This window comes from Monodelphis domestica, chromosome 2 (genome assembly GCF_027887165.1).
Source record: "Monodelphis domestica isolate mMonDom1 chromosome 2, mMonDom1.pri, whole genome shotgun sequence".
Lineage (NCBI taxonomy): Eukaryota > Metazoa > Chordata > Mammalia > Didelphimorphia > Didelphidae > Monodelphis > Monodelphis domestica.
In genome coordinates, this window is record NC_077228.1 from 131,199,805 (window position 1) to 131,221,740 (window position 21,936).

At 38.7% G+C, this 21,936-nt stretch overlaps 1 protein-coding gene and 1 long non-coding RNA gene across 2 annotated transcripts in view; one reads left to right on the forward strand and one right to left on the reverse strand.

Annotated features, from left to right (window-relative positions):
• Window positions 1-7,463: 7,463 nt before the first annotated feature.
• The window catches only part of DUSP10 (dual specificity phosphatase 10), a 46,359-nt gene continuing 31,886 nt past the window's right edge, over window positions 7,464-21,936 (reverse strand). The window contains exons 3-4 of the mRNA XM_001367435.4: window positions 14,650-15,024; window positions 7,464-8,761 (exon numbers count right to left, since the gene is read on the reverse strand). Of these exons, the coding sequence (XP_001367472.1) occupies window positions 8,496-8,761; window positions 14,650-15,024 (641 nt within the window). The 3' untranslated portion in view covers window positions 7,464-8,495. The remainder of the gene's footprint in view (window positions 8,762-14,649; window positions 15,025-21,936) is intronic.
• Window positions 17,342-21,600, forward strand: LOC130457149 (uncharacterized). The gene is made up of 3 exons (XR_008916222.1): window positions 17,342-18,097; window positions 18,961-19,058; window positions 21,335-21,600. It is a non-coding gene; the product is annotated as an uncharacterized LOC130457149 (long non-coding RNA).

A 21,936-nucleotide genomic window follows, 5' to 3' on the forward strand; every position in this document is an offset into this window, starting at 1 on the left:
CCCATTCCTTTAATTCTGACCTTGTGGGTGTCAACCCGCCTCATGTGTGTTTCTTGAAGACAACATATGTTAGGGTTTTGGATTCTAATCCATTCTGCTATTCGTCTACATTTTATGGGTGAGTTCATCCCATTCACTTTCAAAGTTATGACTGTCATTTGTGGACTCTCTGGCATTTTGATATCCTTCCCTAGTTCTAACCTTTTCTTCTTCAGCTCTACCTTTTAGTCCAGTGATTTACTTTAAATTGGTCCCCCTTGTCCCCTCCCTTGATATGTTTCCCTTTTTAGTCCCTCCCTTTTTGTTCCCTCCCCTTCCCCCCCTCTCTTTCCCTCCCCTTTTGTTTTCCCTCTCCCCCCCCCCTTGGTTTTCCCTTCTCCCTACCCTTGTTGGGTAAGATAGAATTCAAGATCCCAATGGATCTGGATGTTTTTCCCTCTCAGAGTTGATTTCCCTGAGAGTAAGGTTTAAGTAAAAAACCCTCTCTTCCTCTCCTTCTTATAGGAGTTTTCTTCCCCTCCCCTTCCCATATGAATCTTTGTGTGAGAAAGATTATTCTATTTGGTCTTTCTTTTCCCCCTATTTACACATTACATTTTCCCCACGTGTTAGTATACATAGATTGATATAAATGTAGTCCTTATAGAAGAGAGTTTGAGTAAAAGAAGAAGATAACATTTTTTCCTTTTCCCTTTCCTTCATATTTACCTTTTCAGGTATTCCATGCTCTTTGATTTTCGATATCGAACTTTCCACAGAGCTCTGATCTTTTCATTGCAAAAAGTTGGAAATCTTCTATTTTGTTGAATGCCCATACTTTCCCTTGGAAGTATATAGTCAGTTTTTCTGGATAGCTGATTCTTGGTTGAAGACCCAGCTCTCTTGCCTTACTGAAGATCATGTTCCATTCCTTACGATCATTTAGAGTAGAACTTGCAAGGTCTTGTGTGACCCTGATTGGCATTCCTTTATATCTAAATTGTCTTTTTCTGGCTTCTTGTAGGATTTTTTCTTTTTTTTGTGAGTTTTGGAATTTGGCATTTACATTCCTGGGAGTTGTCTTTTGGGGGTTTAGTGTAGAGGATGTTCTGTGAGCTCTCTCAGTGGCTGTATTGCCCCCTTGTTCTAGAATCTCTGGGCAATTTTCTTTGATTATCTCTTGTATTACGATGTCAAGTTTGGTGTTTATTTCTGGCTTTTCTGGAAGTCCAATTATTCTTAAATTATCTCTTCTCCCTCTATTTTCCAAATCTGTCACTTTGTCAGTGAGATATTTTATGTTCTCTTCTAATTTCTTGGTCTTTTGGCTTTGCTTTATTAGTTCTTACTTTAAAGCCTGGTTGTCTTTTACAGTTTGGTCAAACTGGTTTTGTAGATGCATGAATTTCTTTTACATTATTTCCCACTTTTCCTCCCAGAAGGCTTCCATCTTTTTGCTCATTTCAGATTCAAATTCTTCACGAGTTTATGGAGAGTTTCCATTTCCTTTGGAAGGTATCTGAGCATTTTCTTGTGTTTCCTCTTCTATCTCCTCTGTGTTTTGTATTTTTGCTCTATAAAATGTGTCCAAAGTCACCCCCCTTCTTCTTGTTTCTTTTGGAATTTTGGGGCTTTTGTGCTTCTGTGTAGTTTGCCATCTCTATCTGAGTGGGGAGGATTAGCTTTTTTTATCTCTGTATGGCGTTCAGAGGTTTTAGCCCTAGGCAGATTGTCCATTCTATGCAGTTGTTATTCTGTCTTCCTGGGGAGCCAGGAATTGCTGGTGTGTCCCTGTTACTGCCCTCCTCTCCGTTGCCTTACTTCCACGCTCTGAGCCTAGCTTGGCCCTTGTTCCTGTGCCTTATCGGTCAGCTGCAGCACTCTTCGGGGAGAGGGGCCGCGGCTTCCTGGAGCTTGGAGGACTCCTAATGAGATTAGCTTTCCCTGGGTTGAATTTAGTATGCCTTGAGGCAGGGACTTTTTTCATGAGACTCCAATGGAAGGATCCAGGCAGGGGGTTACAAGCTCCCCCCTCTCTCTCTGTTTCCTTGCTGTCTGGGTGCCCCCTCGACTGGGTCAGGTTGTTTTCAGGAAGTGGCCTTCAGGAGAGCAGGCCGTGGGGCTCTGAGGTTGCTTCTGCTGCCCTGGACTCGGACTCAGCACTCTGGGTTGGGAGGATTGGGTCCTAGGACCTTCCTTCTGCCTACCCCTTATGTCCAAATGGTCTTGGGTTCTGGCTTTTGGGGGGGGCGTACCTTTTGATTCAGGTCCAGGTCCAGGAGGAGGACTCCCGGGGTCTATGTTGTTGATCATTTTGAATTTAGGTGCCCTAGGAGCAACTGTATTTCAATATAGTTGTTTTTCCTTGCTGTAGCAGTCCACCCCTAGCTATGGGCAAGGGAAACAGTTGGTATGTACAGATTGTCTTAGAAGAGAGCATGCTCAGTCTTGAGCATGCTCAGTATTGCACGTGGCTGGGAAAGCCTCTGACCCTTGACCCCAGCTTCCCCCAGGTTAGGCAGGAACACAGGTTTCTTTGTGCTCACCTGGTTAAGAGAAACCACATATATACCTTGTCATTAACCAATGAGAATCATCCCTATGTACTGTGTATATTTGCATATCAAAGATTATATTTAGCCCAGCAAGCTCCGTCTCTCTCTCTCTCTCTCTCTCTCTCTCTCTCTCTCTCTCTCTCTCTCTCTCTCTCTCTCTCTCTCTCTTTCAGGCTAGCTGATGGCTGTCCTGGCAGGAGCTTGGCCTCTGGCCAAGCTCCATCTTTAAACCTTCTCTATCTCTCTTTCATCTCTCCGACCTGTGTTGTATTAAATGTGGATCTCTGGACTGGTAAAAGCCTTCAGAAGGGTCCTTTGATCAGAGCTTAGCTGTGGCTCATGGAAAATTAATAAAGACTCATTCCTGCCACCTCATATCTCTAATTTGACTCTGTCATCCCCCTCGTGGTATCTAAAACTTCTATCCTGTCTCTGTCTTCCTTCCTTAAAGCTTCTCTCCCCTCAGAGGAAGCTTTACTTGCAACGCTTTGGATTCTTAACATTTACTATTTCCCACAATCAGTACTATGCCACCATTATCTAGAGAAGCATCCTCCCCATAAATGCGCATGGGACATAGCCCTCAGAAGAAGGGGTATTGTTCATCTCAGGCTGTTCTGGCAGTCAAGTATCTCCAACCCATGCTCTACACATGTCTATGATCAGTCAGGGACTGCAAATCATCTAAGAGCTTCTGCCTTTGTCCCTTTGTTTACAGTGTTCCCTATGGCAGTATTACCTTCTCCCTTTCTGCCTGCTGAATTCCTCCTGCCTGTATTAAAACCCAACTTAAGTGCCATCATATTCAAGAATCTTTCCCTGATATCATCTGTTATGACCTTTCACTGCTTTATATTTCAGAAAATTTTGCTTGTAACTCTCAAGCATTTTATTTTTCTATCTGACCCTTCCCCCAATATCATCCCTTGAACAGGGATTATGTTATCTAAATGTGCTTTGCACAGTACAGTGCAGAGAAAATGCTTTGCAGAGCAAGTGCTTAAGCAATAAATATATATTATACTCAATGAGCGGTTTGCCATTTCCTTCCCCAGCTCATTTTATAGATGAGGAAACTGAGACAAATAGAATTAAGAAACTCTACTTAGGGTCAAACAGCTAGTATTTGAGAACAGATTTGAACTCAGGATGAGTCTTCCCAACTCTAGGTCCAGTACTCTATACACCATGCCACCTAACTGTTACTATCCATTTGTCCTAGCCATCCCTTCTTCCTTTCATTTAGTACCTACTCTTCTTCCCCAACAAATGAAGAGCAGAAATCCTTTCATTCTTCTTCACAGACACTCTCCAGTTACTACTCTTGCCTGTCTCCCTAATTTGTCTACTTTTCTTACTTCCCAAAATGAGGAAGGATGATATTAAAGCCAGTAGATGCTGCTTGCTGAAATGGAAGGGACAAAACCATTAGATATTCCCTGCTTTATCTTGTGAACCTCACACCAACTGGAGTAAACTGGAGCACAGTATTCAAGAGTTAATGATCTAGATATAAATGTCTGTCTTCTTTTGCTATCCTGATAAGCCAATTAATTTGGTTATTTCTTGTCCCTACTTATATTCAATACATGTCCTAAGAATTCATATTAAATATGTCTACTCAGTGCTTGAAGGTAGTCATGAAACTATTCTGTTCAATAAAGATGAAACCTGTATTTTTTTTTCACTGAACATTAAGACTCATTTGAAATTCTTAGGCACCAAAGGAGACTCTGAGTTGGATGGAATTAAGCTTCTTAAAAAATGGCCTGGTTAAACCATATTATTTCCCTGCAGTGGTTAACACTCCTCATGGATACAGAGATGAAGTAATTCCTAACAGATCAGTGAGTAAAAAAGATATGGATCAAATTCAGAATTCTTAGTAGACCATTTCTGAGCATTCTTGACTGACTCATGACAAACTTACTTTTTCAAAACACACATTCTCTCTCTCTCTCTCTCTCTCTCTCTCTCTCTCTCTCTCTCTCTCTCTCTCTCTCTCTCTCTCTCTCTCTCTCTCTCTCTCTCTCTCTCCCTCTCTCCTTCCCTCTCTTTCCCTTTATTTCTTCTATCTCTCCCTCCCTCCCTCCTTCCTGGCTTTATTCTGGATCTCCTCTACCAAGACTCTGCTTTTCATTCTGAAGGCACCAGCTGTAGAATTCATACACTGAAGGCACCCTCTAACCCTTATGGCTCCTCTGATTTACTCCTCCCAAAACTCCCTTTGGGGAGGGTGTCAAGTTCAGTTATGTCTCATTTCTCTCCAGGTTGCACTCTGGTCTTCCGCTAAGGAACCTTCCATGTTTCTCCTCTCTTTTTAAGCTTCTGTTTCTATGTTGCCTTCCCTACCCCCACATACCCCTCAAGTAGAATGTAAGCTCCTTGAAGGCAGGGGATTACTTTTTCTACTTGTATGTGTACATCCAGTACTGAGAACAGCATCTAATGCTTAGTACTTAACTGACTTACAGAGACATAGAACTCTGATAACCATCACTGATAAAATCATTGACTGAGGAAACTAAGACTTATAATCATGGGGAGAAACTGGGTGGTTCAGTAGAATGAGAGCCAAATATGTGACCCTGGCAAGTCACTTCACACACACACACACACACACACACACACACACACACCCTTGCCTAGCCCTTACCACTCTTTTGCCTTGGAACCAATACTTAGTATTGATTCTAAGATGGAAAGTAAGAGTTTTAAAAAACAGTTTTTAAAGCATTATAATAATGCTTTCCTCTACTGGATTAGCTTTAAAAATCTTATGTACTAGCAGAAAATTGACCATGGGCATTAGAATGAATAAAATATGGAATTAATACCTTCTATTAAAAATTAAAATTGTTCTGGATTTTTTTTTTTGCAAAAAACATTACCTTTCATCTTGGAGTCAATACTGTGTATTGGCTCCAAGGCAGAAGATTGGAAAGGGCTAGGCAATGGGGGGTTAAGTGACTTGTCCAAGGTCACATAGCTAAGAAGTACCTGAGGCCAGATTTGAACCTAGGACCTAGGTCTCTAGGCTAGGTTCTCAATCTACTGAGCCACCCAGCTGCCCCTGGATTTTCTCTTTTCAAATTTTAAACTCTTACCTTCCATCTTTGAATCAATTCTGCATGTTGGTTCCAAGGCAGAAGAGCAGTAAAGGCTAGGAAAAGGGAGTTATGTGATATGTCCAAGATCAGAGTTATGAACTAAGGTCAAATTTGAACCCAGGACCTCCCATCTCTAAGCCTGGCTCTCAATCCACTGAGCCACCTAGTTTCCCCTTCCCCTCCCCCCAGATTCTTAAACATCCCTTAATGTCAGGAAACTTGCTAATTTGAGAATTAGAAAGGAGCCTAGAGATTTACTCTTCACTGAGCATTATGCAACTCTTAATTTTTCTTTTTAGAACTAAAATATTAAAAAATACTTCTATGGGATAAGTAGCTTAAAAGGGGGGGGGTATATATTGACTAATGTCCAGCATGAGAAGGCTTATATGAACCAATACAAAGTGAAGTAGGAAGAACTAGGAAAACAACATACAAAATGGTTACAAAGATGTAAATGGAAAGCACAATAGTTAGCATTTATTTAGAACCCACCATAGCATTTCACAGATATATTCTCCTTTGACCACCATCACACAATTGAAAGAGAATTATCTGAAATTACATAGACCCAGGGGAGCCCCAAAGAGGAGATATGAGAAGGGCCTTCCTTTTCTTTGCATAGGCAGAGGACTATAGGTATGAAAAATAGCATATGTTAGTTTTGGTGAACTGGGTTTTCTGTTTTTGTTTTCCTTTTTTGATTCTCTGTTCTAAGGGATGACTATGAGAGGGAGGGAAGACTAGCAAGAGCAGGCGATGTAAAAACAAAATATGTCAATAAAATGTATTTAAAGGATATTATTCACAAGCAATTTTTGAGCAAAAAGTTTTACCAACTAAACCTATCCAATGTGATTATGCTTAGTTTGGTAGGTTGTGTTCTCAGAACTCTTTTTAGTTCAGGTAAGTTTAAAATTTACAGAGAATTTCCACTACAGCCAAGCCATCCGGAATATTTGAATTTAATAAAATCCTAGAGATTATTTTTGGTTGTGATTTTTTTCTCTACTTTTGTGGGCTTAAAGCACAAAGAAATATCAGCTATCAATATAGTTCAACTCTACTTATGGACACAAAAGAACTATTTGCTGTGGTAGCCAAACTAACCCAAGTGCAACATAAAATTCCAACAAACTAAATTCTACCAGACAGTGAGTCAGAAACGCCAATAAAAGGGAACATTTAGAGGAAATTAATTTTAAAGAAGAGCAATAAGAGAGAAGAGAAAAAGAGTTGTGGAAACACAGCTGCAGAAACTGGATAAATGTCACCACAAGAACCAAATGTGAGCAAAATGTACCATGAGAGAGAATCATTACCCTCAGCCCTGTGATCTGAATGGAAGGGAATATTGTTCTTGATGGGAGGTTCATTACTATTCTGTTGCTAGACTGGAATATGGGGTTTTTCATTCAAAGCCTAGGTCACTGAGCCCTGGAAGAAAGGAAAATGCCAGCTCATCGGCTCAAAATGGTCATGGGTGTTCATGATCGAAAATGATTTAGGAACAAAAACATAGTATCTTGAAGAGGGAAGACTCACTCTCAGAAAAAGAAAAAAGTCAGCGTGTATAAATTCACATACATACACACATACACTCACACACACTTCTCAGACAATCTTTCACTGATCCCCCCTCTAAATGCCCATATATAAACATATATGTATGTATATATGTATTTATCCATTTATCCATTTCTTCATCCTTCCTTCCTCCAAATAAATGCTTTTTAAAAAAAAATCCCTTTACTTGTACAGCGAACTACAGGGGAGGAGAAATATTAGGTAAGGGAAAGGCAAGAAAAAGAGACACAGATGCCAAAAGAATTTTCATTTTTATAATCAAAATGAATTTTTTTACATAGACAACAGAAACACACCAATGTTTTGTGCGAAAAATATTTTTAAATAAATTTTTGTCTTTTTTTTACATTCTGATATACATATGTAACAAGATTTATGGCACTGTAACCAGAGTCAAATCGAAGGAACAAAGGAAAGGGGGGAATAAAAGGTCATTGCTTTTGTTTTACTTCTTCCTAAATCCAAGCTGGCCACTTTTGTCCTATTTTTCTATTATTAAAGAGCCAGCTCTAATTGGTTTACACACTCAAAACATTTTATTATTGCACAAGAAGCCAGTGAAGGCATATGGCATGATGGTCAAGTTCTTTGCTGTTTAGAAACCTTTTAAACCCAAAGAGGGGGGAAAAAACCCAAGAACAAAAACAAACAAAAAAAAATCTCAGCATACGAAGCAAACATAATCAACAGTACCTTTTATCTCCTTAAAAGAGTGAGTGAAGGGCTCTTTAGATGATATAGACTGTCCAGATACCTTCTTTTCACTGATGACCATAGTTGGGATTAGTTTGTGTTTTCTGTATTAACAGCCTTGGCAGAATCAAGGCCTTCTTTGTTTCAATATTTTTAATGCTTATTTTGGCTATTTAATTTAATTTTTAAAGGTAATTTCATTGGGTCTATGAACCTGCACAGACTACTTAGCCATAACGTCTACAAGTAGCTGAAAAAGGGAGACATAATAGGAGCTGGGAGTTAGGTGGAACACCAATACCAACTGCTGTTTTGTTTCTACTGTTGGTTTTTTAATGTGACCTCTTTAGTTCCCCTGTTTTAGATCAATTTGTGGGACATGAATCTCAATGTCATCTGACGTGAAATTCTTCTCACACTTGCTAAAAACAAAAAGGATTTAAACATTTGTTTCAACTAACAAACTTTATCCCCAATCTCAAAATAATAATAACAACAATAATAACAATAATAATAATAAACAACTTTAACCCCTCCCTCCTCAAATCAAATTAATAACATCACACAGTGGTCACACAACTGTCTCCACTCCAATGAGCTTTGGCGTAAGGATTCTTGGTGTCACTCCATTATTTAGGTCTTCCTCAAACTCCAGCAACTGCCCCATAAAGTTAAGGTTGGGGGAAATAATTGGTCGTTTGCCTTTGACAAATTTATAAGCATCAGTCATGGTCATCCGGGTGTGCTTCATTAAGTAGGCAATGACGATGGTTGCCGAGCGGGACACACCTGCCTGGCAATGGATGAGGAGTCCTTTTCCACACTGGTGAGCTTCCTCTGGAAAAAGACAGTAGAAATAGAGGGGAAGGGAAAAGGGAAAAAAAAGGAGAAAGGGATGGTTTTAAACTTTTATCTGAGTGTGGGTGCCATTTTAAAAAAATAGCATTAATTGAATCATTTTAAAAATAAGCACAATTTAGTGGCCAGGTCACAATAAGAGAGTATAGGGGATAGAAGATTAAATACCGAGTCAGGAAAACCAGAGTTCAAGTCCTGGCTCTGACATATATGAGCCATGCCATTCTGAGCAAGTCACAGCCTCTCAGTGACCTTGGCAACCAGGCTAACTCTGTTAACATCTGTTAATGACAGATGAGTTGCTGACCAGTGGTGGTGGAAAGAGTTTCAATACTAAGTGTTGTCCATATTGATGAAATCACAGTTTCCTACTCTCTCATGCAAGCAGAAACTGGATGAAGTTGAAGTTAGCTATAGTAGTAGAATAAAGGTCTATATTTAAGAGATTTTATGAATAAAAAAAATAAGCATAATAGGAGTGTGTGAGGAGGAAGAAAATGAAAGGCTTTTAAAAATCTTTTGGGGTGGGGAAATATAATTTGCTTTGTGAGCAGTAGCAACAACAGAATAATTTGTCCTCATCAGTTCTGCCCAAGGATATATAAGAACATTTTCTGACATTACACTTGGAATGCCCCCATGTTTCAGACAATGATGAGGAGGGTGTAGAGACAGGAGACTACTAATTTTGATTGCATTGGTTTGTGGTGTGGCCCTGGGCTAGGAATTAACATTGGATTCACCAAATATCCTTCCGTTGCTTTTAGCTACTATATGATGTTGCCCACAAGCCATGTCAGCATCTGTAGTTTTCCCATCGATGTATAATTTCATTCATAAGAATATCTAAAGAGACTGGGCTATGTGACTTCTAAGTTCCCTCAAAATTCTAATTCATTTTCCCTGATAAGGAAAAAAGGCACAGAGGAGTTAATTAACTTGCTGAAGGTCAAGTAGGCAACACAAAGGAAAAACCAGGATATGAACCCAGGTCTTCTGACTCCACTGATAGCATTCTTTCTATTTTGTCATGTTATTTCCTTGTTAGTAGTTATTTTCTTATTTTTTCCTATTTATTATTTTCTAGGTCTACATATATATACCAAGAGCAATATTTATAACCTTTGTATCTCTAGTAGCAAAGATAGTGCTTAATATACAGCATTTAATAATTACTTTTTTAAAAAGGAATTTCCCCTCATTATTTGTAAAGTAGGAGATAAAAAAAAACAACAGCAACAAAGTTTTAAGTGACAGAATTTTCAGGACATTAACTGGCTCTGAAATGGAGACTTGAAAAGATAATCTATTACCTTTAGCGTATACATTGTGACTTACTTATCCTAGGCACTCAAACATTTGCTGAATATCCATGCGTAGTGATACATGTGCTTGTATGTGCACCATTGACTGGGTAAATTATAGATTTTAAGCTATGTGAGATCAAGAGACATTGTCCTATCTAAACTTCATCATCCCAGAATATAGTGTAGTACCCACTATACAACAAGTGTTTAATATATGTTTGCTGAATGAACAAGTAGGAAACTAAGTCATAGTATAAATGCCACAGCAACAGAGAGAAGAACCACTGGGTACATTTTCAGAAAAATGAAGACTCAAAAGAAGGAAGAATGGGTTTCCTTTTAAAATTTTTGTCAAAAAAAAAATAGCTCCCTAGAAAGGGGGAGGGAGAGAGACATTAAAATATGGACATGATGATATATAAATAGAAGTTATAGTAGGTACTTAGGCAGTCTGGTTATATCTTTACTAAGGAACTGAAAAACCAAGTACCAAAGGCAACTTCTTTTTATATCAGTTTGAAAAGTAGCATGATAGGAGACAGAGATATCAGGATGTGATTTCCCTAAGCTATTTCCTACTGGCTTTCAAAAATCTAATCAGATCTTCTAAACCTAATTTTTCTTCTAGAAAACCAAAGATGAAACAGTGAGAAGCATATATTTTAAAATGTTTTCTTCTGTATACTGCTTTTTTCTTGCTATTTCATTCTTCCAAACAATTTAGTAAATCAAGCTGGTTAAGGCTTCCTCAAATCAAAAGCACAAAATTGAGGGTGCAGGCACAAAATTTTAGTCAGGGTTATTTAACTCAAGATTTATCCATGGTTTGAAAAATTAATAGCCCCACCTGCATTTGTGTGAATGTCGGTTTGGGTCATTCTTCAATTTATTTATTCCCTTCCCCCCCAACATACACTTGGGTATTTTCCAGCTCTGGCCCAGTTGGTTCCTTTTGAGTATTTTCCAATGTTAATTTATTAGTTAATTTATTAACCAACATGAGGTATATATAGTCTAGAATGATTTTCTCCTCCCTCCCCCTCTTTTCCTTAAAGTTTTCCAAATTCTGTAAATTATCCAGGTTTGACTAGCTAACCCAATGCAAAGGAAACAATTTCCTCATGTTTCTCATCTGCACTGATTAAACCAGACTGTATCAACCACACACCAGTCTGTTTTTCACCTACATGAAGATGATGAAACCCTTCTTACTCAAAGCCATAAAGTAGAACCTCCTCAGGGCTCACAACTTGGCTTCAATATGGTCAAGGAAGGAACTGAAAGTTTCTGTATAGCCATAATTAATTACAGATTAGTAAAACTAAAAGGAGGAGACTATAAATTACCAATTACTAACTATTACTGGGGTGAGTATACTGCTTAACGTGAATACTGGTAGAGTACAAGCATCACTGCATGATTCTGTGAAGAATCCCAGTTCAACCATAATATCCTCCCTGTGGTGGCTTTGGCCTGCCAAAATTTTCTTGGCCTCAATTTCTTCAATTTGGAATTAGGGGGCAGAGGGTTGTCAATGAGCTCATCTCTCTATTCTAACATTCTATAATTCTAAATACAAGGCAAAACAACAACAACAACAACAACAACAAAGGAGAAAAACAAGCTCTGGTGCTTAATGTTCTAATGTTTATAATGAAGGAATACTATGAATATATACATTTTTTCTTAACACCATAAACACTTTCTACTGATAGCTCTGTCTGTTCCTTCTTCCTCTAACTACCTTGATCCATTTTCTATAATCATTTCTCCATGCCTATTGAAACTTCCATGTTAATAGTTCTTGTCTCACTTTGAAACAAAACAAGCATTTAATTCTTTTAATGTAATGTTAATTTATTCATGCATTAATTCCCTATCTTTGTCTATGGATACTAATATGGTTCCCTAAAGGTATATCTTTTTCTATTTGTTGAGTTTTCTGAGTAGAGCAAGCAAAAGGAATATGGTACCTTCTCACCAGGGCTAAGATTAATCCCTCTTCTGTGCTAAGCCACCACTTTTTAAGTGATGAAAACTGAAACCTTGGCAGCCAAAAGAGGAAACCCATACAAACACCATGACCTCATTAACATTCCTATAAGATTTCCTAGAACTGTGCCTTAAACAAATGGGTCCCTGCCTTAATGTCCCTTCCCTATCAAGCAGTGCTCCAGGAATCTGTGACAAGGAAGTAAAAACCACTGGCAAATAAAAATTAAGCCTAAGGTAAGACCAGAAATAGATGGGCAGTAGTCTCTCCTCCCCTGCTTTTCCTCTTGGTCTAGAGGGGAAAAAAATCATCAGACATTACTTCTGACAAGAATGAGTTATAGTGAAGGCAGACACGAATCCCTTAATTTTGTAGTCTTCTAGGGTCCTGATCAGTAGATGTCTTTGGAAACCTTTGCTAGAAGGGATTATCTCATCCTTTGAATATTTATATCACATAAGAACGGAATTATAGAAAGATAAGCGTAGATAAGGTTAAGTTTAAGAATACTGGATGTTGTCTTCAGTCACTAGCATGAACTCATTCCAAGAATCCTGGAAGGGATCCTGGAATGAACAGGGAGCTAGATGAAGCTGTTTGAGTAAGCAACTGTCACTTCCTGTTCTGAGCTGGGAGAGGAAGGCTGTTGCTCTCTTCTGAGTTTTTCCTACCTTCAATTTTTGTGGGAGAAGGAAACTGTGAACTGCCTTTGGAGGTTCCTTTTTCACTGGAGAGACCATCTTACAGAAGATCTATCTATAGCTGCTGGTTTTACCAACACTGCCTGAGAGAAGGTTTACCCGAAGATCCTGCTGGTGGGGCTCTGAGGTTTTACCTCAGAGTCATACTCAGCTTTGAGTGAACTCAACCATCTTGAGTTCATTCTTAGTAAATTTGGAGACAACTTCTGAGATAAATAACTAAACCAACAATTAAGGATTGCAATCAGATAGATTAGAAAGGTCTGGTGAGAAACTAGCTAGATACAGGGAGAAATAGAGTAGCTAGAAGACCTGAAGACTTAATCATGAGATGGATGTAGATTGAAGGGTTGGAGTATTAGGACTTAGAACAAGGACATCCTTGTGTTTTAATCCTCATATTCTACCCTTGATTTTTTTAATAAACAAAGATGCTTTTTATACAATTTAGTTTCCAAGGCTTGTGTGCTCTGGCCCAGTGAAGGAAGGTTCACTTTGCCTTCCCTTCATAATAGGGAACTGAGATACTTACAGACAGTTAAGTATCTAACCCAATTTTCTATCATGGATTGTTCACCATTTACCCACGTTATTTCTTCAGTCCCCAGCACCTAACATCATGCCTGGGTTAGAGTAGGTTCTAAAAGCAATGACTGTTGATTGATTGGGAGTAAAAATACTGGATTTGGAGTCAGAAGATTTTGACATTTAACTGACCAAACTAACTAGCATTGATTAAGCAACCTAATAGATAGGAGACATTCTGCTAAGTAACTGAAGATACAAAGATGGGCCAAAATCAGTCCCTGGTTTCAAAGAACCCATAGAATATTGAGAGACACAACATGCAACAACTAAGAGATATACAGGAAAAATTGGAGGTAGTTTTTATTGGAAAGCATTAAAATTAAGGGGAAATGGGAAGGTTCTTGCAAGTCAGACTTCCTCTGAAACATAAAGGGACTCAGGAAAGCTAAGAGGAGGAAATGAGGGAAGAGAAAATTACAGGCATGAGAGACAGTTAGTGAAAATGTTTGGCATTGGAGGATAGAGTGTTTTGTGCCCGTGACCTTGGGTAAGTCATTACAACTTCTCTGATACCCATTTTCTTCTTTTGTAAAACAAGAATGCTACATATTCCACCTATCTCACAAAGCTATTTTTGTGAAACCCTTGAGGAGTTGTTATTACTCTCTTATATGTACTTCTCATCTCAACTACAGATAACCTGCTCACCTCTTATAGACAAAGTGGCCTTTCACTATCTGAACAAGTCTGAATTTAATTTCTGAGGGTAGTATTCCAGATAACTCCTTTTCAAAACCATAACTGGCTATGTGACTGACAGCAGTAAACAGCAGAAATGTTCAGTCAACTTAAAACAAAATCATAGAAGGAGGAGATATCCCATATCTCCCATTCAAGACATTAGTTGCCCTGGTCAGAGACTGAAGGATTAGTTGTCCTGGGCAGAGGAAAGTAAGGGAAGATGGGGGGGGGGGGAAGAAAAAGGAAAAGAGTATGCTATCTGACATCTTTCTATTTTCTCTAATTATCCTTAATAACTAGTTTAGTGGTTTTTGTGTAGGTGAAGAGGGGAGTAAGTGTTTATGAGAGCATCCCTAAATTCTTGTGCCCAGGGCAAGGCCCTAATTGCCTCATTCTAGTTCTAGATGTCATCCCTTTTGATTGTATTGTGCAGGAGTCTTCAAAACAAAACAAACCCCCCTAAAAAAAAGGAAAGAAGGAAAGAGGAAAAGAGAAAAGAAAAGGGAACCTCTTGGAATCCAAACAATTGATAAACATACCCCCAAAGCAGAAACATAAGAGAAATATGATGAAGGAATGCCCAGAGGAAATAGTTACCAATGAACTCAAAAGCCTCTTCAAAGTATTGCCTCAGGTTCTGTTTGTTGCTATCAGTGGCAGGCAGTCGTTTGTAGTTAAACAGGCCCTTCTCATAGTGGTAGAGGGGGAGGTGGGTGGTGACATTGATGATGTAGCCAATGTTTAGTCGCTGCATAGTATCCAGGTCCTGAGCATCATGCTCATTGCCGAGGAACAAGCAGGGCAAGATGGGGGTTAGCTCTGCATTCTCAATGTCAGGGGTTGTAGGGGGAAGGGACTGAGGTAGCACACTGGAGGCTGCAGATGCTCCCCCAACACCCTCTGGGCACTCCTGCAGCTGGAGGGAGCTATCACAGAGGTTTTCATGGTTCTGCTTAAAACTACTTAGTCCACCTGGAAAGAGAGAAACAAAGAGAAATTCAAATGGAAAATCATTAGGCTTAGAAAACTATTTTTTTATTTTGTCCCATGAAATGGATATGACTTTAATGACAGTTAACACAGATACATATGACATAAAGTGAAAACACTAAGAATGCATAAATTTTTCTTTTTGACTTTTACTGGATGCTTTCATAAAATGAAAATATACCTGATCACATTCAATTTGGGACCATACCTGAGCTCATTTTGGCAAGCCTTGGCACACCACTAGATTTTAAGCTCCTCAAGGACAGGAACTATGTCATTTTTTATGTTCTCATCTTCCAAACTCATTTCAAAAATAATTTGTTATTTGACAATAACAATGACCTCCATGAATCTAGAGACTTACAGCTTTTATAAAGGGCTTTCTTAATATAAGCCTTTATGTGCATCTATTTTATAAATGGAAAATGCTAACACTGATTAAATAATCTGTATACAATCAAATCTAGTCTGTGCCAGAACTAAAATTTGAACTCAAAACAACTGACTCAAAGTCCACTGTTCTTTCTAATATACTATTCCACTTATAAACTGGTGGCACCCCTCCTACTGAAACTATTTCTTAGTTTCCTAAGCTATGTCCATCCAAAGGATGATCTGTCTTTTTAAAAAAATAAACCCAATAACCTAGAAGATCTATACTTTTAGGAGCTAGGAATAAATAGCAAAAGTTGATCTCCAAGAATATTACCACACATCATTTTTTCCCTTCATGGAGATGGTCAAATCCTAATCACACTCTTATATTCATGAATGGGGGATGAGAGGATGGAAGAGGAAGGATGCTCTCAAGTTGTCTTCTTGACAGCATTTTCTACCTGACTTTTCTCTCATGGATTTATCAACTTCCAATGGAGATGGAGGTCTACTTGGAAAATAAACAAATTTTAAAATTGGACATTTGGTAATTTTTGTGGCTAGTTGAATGGATAACTAATATATGTTCTATTGGAACCAGGAATACTATAGTTCTATGAAGCAAATTCAAAACCATACAGAGAATCCATCAGCTGATACCTCTCTGAAACACAGAACACATAAGTTTACATCTCTTAGATATTATGATACCTGACTGACTTGAAAATATTGATATAGTACAGAAGTCTACCATGAAAGAACCAATGTGGTTAGGTTAAAATGGATATGGAAAACCTATTACTTCACCAGTTTCAGAACCTAATGCAATATTCTTTGAATATTCTTTGTGTCATCTGTAGTAATCCACCCTGAAAGTACAAAATAAAACCTAAACCATATTTTAGGATGCAGATATCAATAAAACTGATAAGAGATAAGGTGAAATAGAGAAGAAAATGGAAAAGGCACTTTATTCCTGGTGAGATAGCTTTCCTAGAAAATGTAAAGGGTCAATATTTTAATTACTGAACTCATTCAAAAAGAAACAAAATTAAATTTTTTCATTTAGAAAATGAAGAAAGTTAGACATACTGAAAACACATAGAAGTTGTAATTGGCTTCCATATTTAGATCTCTCCAATATTACATATTACTACTTTACCTGCCAAGATAACTCTGGTCATAAAGGGAAGCCCATATAGAATTTTTAAAGGAGAAACAACATGGAGAAATTTCAGAAGAAAAAAATTAACTTTATCTGAGAGTTCTCTTTCTATGTTTCCCCTTTCTGTCTCTCTGGCTCTATCCATCTGTCTGTCTCACTCAAAAAATTCAATCATCTGCCATAGCCATCCACCGGAGGGCCTCTAAATAATTATAAAAACCTGCTTAGTCTGTCTCTCATGGAATTCAACTAAATACTTAGTCTGTTTCTCATGGAATTCAAAGCTTAGATCCTCATCCACTTTCTATGAAGAAGGAAGAAGGAAGGCAGCACACTTTTCTGTATCTGATGTGAATGAGTACTGATCAAAAACAAGCCACAACAAAAACTCTAAAGGCCAAGAAAAAAAAAGTGTCTAGGCTGCTATTATTTAGCACACTGAGGCTGCGTTATATCTTAAAGGGAGGGAGTTTTAAAAGGAAACAACATACCCACACACCAAGATACAACACCCCCCCAAAAGCAACTTACACTCAAAAGCTGTGCACAGCTTTTTAAAATTCCCTTTCTATACCTCCTTTCCCGATGACATCAGCTCAAGGCTCCCCACCTGCCCAGTTGCCATAGCAGTTACACAAAGACACACAATGACATCAGTTGGCATGATATCAGCTCTTTGAGTGCAAACAATACAAGAAGAACTACTTTGTTTAAGGACTTTGGTGCAACTGTGTTCTGGGGAGCCAATGATGTAATGTGAACAGGTGGCTTGGGCCCTCCATTTGCCTACAGGGCGGGAGGGGGTTGGGGAAGTGGGTAGGGGATGAGGAGACTATGTATGACAGATACCAACAGACTACCCCATGTCATTTGGAGTGTGTGCATGTATAGTTTATGTTTAGGCCATGAGGAGCCCTGCACACACTCAATATACTTGGTGAGAAAGCCAGTTGAGGGATAAGGGCCAGTGGGAAGTGTAAAGGAAACACATTGGGCTGCCCATCTCACTGAGCGGTTCAGAGAAATGGTCTAAGGTTTAGTCAGCCAAAACTTCTCAGCCATTTTTATTTGAGTAAATTGAAACAGGCACATGGACCCACACAGAGACATATGAGAACAAGAAGAGACAGAGAGGGAGAAAAGAAAGATAGGTTAGAAGATTTCTGTCCCAGGATGAGTTGTCCTAGATGCCTTCTGAGGTTCTTCTTCCAACTATAAGAGTATATGATGAGAGAGAGAGAGACAGAGAGAGAGAGAGACAGAGGCAAAGAGAGACACAGAGAGACAGAGACACAGAGACAGACACAGAGACAGACAGAGACAGACAGAGAGAAAGGCAGAGAGAGAGCTCAGGCATGGGGTGAGGGGGAGAGAGAGGGAGTAAGAGAAAGGGTAAAGAGGGAGGAGAGGGAGAGAAAAGAGGGGAAGGGAGGAGAGGAAGAGAGATAGAGAGAACTGTAAAATGTTTCTCCTAAGTGGCCATTGGTAAAACTGAAGTGTGTAGAAGGTATAAAGGTAAGAATGAAGAAATTAGGTAAGCTCTAAGGACTTTTATGATTCCTAAAAATTTCTGGGGGGAGGCAGTGGGGTAGAGGAGAATTTATTTTAACCAGCTCTATCCTCCTAACAATTATTACTAAAGATAAAAAGTCCAGTATTTGTGACTGTAAACCTTAAAGGGTTATATAAATGTTAGCTATTATTACCATTATAATACTTAAAAATCAGTCTATCACAAATAATGTTAGGAACATCTATGGGAATATTCAGTCTTGCTGGGGTGGGAGGGGTGGAGTTTAAGTTTATGACAAAGGTCCTAAGTAAAAAGCAGTGCATTTCTTTTATAAAACAGGGTGCCAAAAAGAAATTTGACCATTTTTTACATTAGAAAAAAATACTTTTTTTCAAGCTAAAAAAATTCCCTTTCTGAAAGTCTAAACCCAACTTCACTTAATTGGTGGGGAAATGGTAGTCAGGTTATCTTTGGATGGATGATTTTTATTTAACAGGATGGTTTTGTTTTGAGTCTATGCTTCTGGCCCTGGGGGCTCTCCCCTCCTCCCACCTGACAGTTATCAGCACAAATATTTTCTAAGCACAAATAACTCAGCTACAGGTTGAGTACAAATGTTTGATACTGCTTCTAAGGGTCAATAGCAAAGAGCTTTGGAGCAGGCCTGAAGAGCCTCTCTCCAGTACAGGTAATAAGAGGAATTATTCCACAGAATCTGCAACCTTTTGACAAAGGTAATGTCACTGGAACTAATGCTTCCCAGGGAATCCAAAAAAATTTAGTGATGCAGTTGAAAGCCAGTCCTCTCTGTATAGTGTATTTAAGAAACCTTTGTAAATGTATAAGCCAGAAATCTCTTCCACAGGTTCAATATGGATACAACTAAACTCATGACTTTACTGCAAAGCGGGAAAGTAAGCAGTTTCCAAAGACACAGAGAAGCAGGCGTAAAAATAATTGCAGGTAGCAGCTAAAATGAATTTCTCCTAAGTGTCTGTTGCCAGACACACTATGGCAAAGAAATGGATTGAGTACTGGGCTTGGAGTCAATAAAAAGCTTGATTCAAATCCCACCTTTGATTATTATTAGCTGTGTGCCCCTGGGTGAGTTTGTACCTCAAGTAATTCCCTAGCACAGGTATTTGTGATACTGGAAAGATTGCTTGATTTGGAGTAGGAGAACCTGAATTAAAACCCTGATTACTGTGTGGATCATGGGCAAATCACTTAACTTCTCCAAGTCTCAGTTTCCACATCTATAAAATAAGGGAGTTAGAACCATTTGGCCATTGAGGTCTTTTTCAGATCTGAATGTATGAGCAGATAATTTGTAAATTACCCACCTGGGTTAAAGGGAAATTTCAAAATCACAGATTCTTTAGAACTAATAGCTCATTTCTTCATTGTTTCCTCAATGGTGTCATTTCAGTGCTAAAGTTTTATAGCAGTTCAGAAAAGAGATGGAATGAAGGAAAGGAGGGAGTGAGGGAAGGAAGGAACTATTTATTAAGCCTTCACTACGTGACAGGCACTGTGCTTAGTGCTTTATAAATATTATTCCATTTGATCTTCACCACAATTCTGGAAGGTAATTGCTATAATCCCTTTTTTCAGTTAAGGAAACTGAGGCGAATAAAGGTAAAGAGACTTGCCTAGACATAGATGTTAAATGACTGAGGCTGGATTTGAACTCAGACCTTCCTGACTCCATTACCATAGCTTTATCCACGGAGTCACCTACATGCCTCCTATGTGCTGGGATACTCAAGGTAAACTTCACAGAGGAGCTAGGATTTCAGACAGGTCTTAAGGATAGGTGTTCAGTCATTTTCAGTTGTGACTTCATGACCCCATTTGGGGTTTTCTTGATGAAAAAAATACTGGAGTAGTTTGCCATTTTCTTCTCTAGCTTATTTTATAGATGAGAAAACAGAAGCTGAGTTAAGTGATTTGCCCAGGGTCTCAGAGCTAATACATATCTGATGTTGGATTTGACAATAGGTAGGTAGAGAAGAGAAAGATGGCCATCGACCCATAGATCAACAATCAGGCAGCTTGGCATCATTATTAGAGAACTGGTCCTGGAGTTAGGAAAACTATTTTGGTATTTAGGTTGGATATTCACCCATTGAATGACATACAAAAAGTTAACTTCTCTCTGCCTCAAATTTTCTCTTCTAAAAAGTGAGAATAGCCACCTATATGTTACAATATTGTTATATAAAATGAGCCTACATGCATGTAAGGTACTTTGCAAAACTTAGAGGTCCTATATAAATGCTAATATTATGTAAGCTCCCCCACCAAAAAGTAATGTAGGAAAACATCCCCAACATAAACAAGAAGAATAACCATCATTATTAATATAACCAGCATTTGTAGTTTTCAAGTTTGTACCACACTTTTAAATATATTATCACATTTGAGCCTCACAACTCTGTGGGACAGATATATCTATTTTTAAGATGAGGCATCAGAGGCTACAAAGTTCTGTGACTTACTCAAGGTCACACAATTAAGAAAATGTCTGAGATGGAATTTGAGTTCATGTTCCAAATCTAGCACCTACACCATCTAGTTGCCTTTGTGAGGGGATCGTTTTAGAGAATCTGCTTTTATGAACCTTGCATTTTTCACCATTCAGTTGTTTTTATACTTCAAACTATGAGATGGGGAGAGAGTGATTGGGAGAACATGGAGATCAGACTTGGAATCAGAGTATCTATGAATAATACTTTCAACCACAAAGTCTTCATTGGAAGTAAAAATCCTGAATTGGCAATTTGGTATCACAGTGGATAGAGCCCAACACCTGAAAAAGTAAGCTCAGCTCCAAAATCAGATACTTACTAGCTTGTGACCAATTTAAGCCAATTTAACCTCTGTTTGCCTTTCTTCAACTGTAAAATAGGAATTAATAAAAGCATTCATCTCTCAAGGCTGTTGTGAGGAACAAATCAGATAATATTTGTAATGTGTTTAGCACACTGCTTGGCACACAGCAGGTGCTATATAAATGCTTTTTTCCCTTTCCTTAGAACATAACTTTTTAATACCTCCTTCTGTAAAAATAGAGGTACGTGCCCCTGTATCTCCTTTTGACTGAAAGCTCCCACGATTTCCTTCCTTTTCTCTTTCTGGGCTGCCTTACAAAATCCATTTACTCTATGGCTTATGCAAAATATACTATTTATGTGCTTGCCCAATGCTCATTCAATTTCTCTCTCTCCTGGCCACAGGCCCATCTGGATGTGGTTTGCATTCGACTGTAAGCACCCAGGCTCGAAGGAAGAACAGACTTTACATAATATCACTTTGAACAGGACCTAGCACTGCAGCTACTGAAAGAAAGATGTTTTACCAATGTTTTTGATGGTGTCAAGGATACAAGCCTGGTTGATAAGCCAAGAAAGCCTTTATTTAACACAAAATGATGAATATTAAAAAAGGTACTCTCACTCACCTCCTTGCTTATTTTGTGTAATAAACGACAAGCCAGCATCCCTTGCACCCGTGGTCTTTGAAAATTGAGGAGATTCCTCAAATAAGGCCATTTTAGCTGGTTTTCCCAACAGTTTACCCTGACCATGAACTTTTGTGTCTTCGATTCAGATCACTTTGGAAAAGCATCTTTTGACAATTTCCCCAAAATGGGGATAGTTGTTGTTGTTAGATAGTTGTGCAGAAAGAAGCACGGGAGCTGAAACTTCAAGGGTTAAATTTGATATGGAAGAACAGCCTCCTCCATCCCCACACTAGAACCATTACCCAAAGGGCAGCTGCTTCACCCAGTCGCCCCATCCATGATGGTGTTTCAATATTGATTCCCCATTTGTCATTT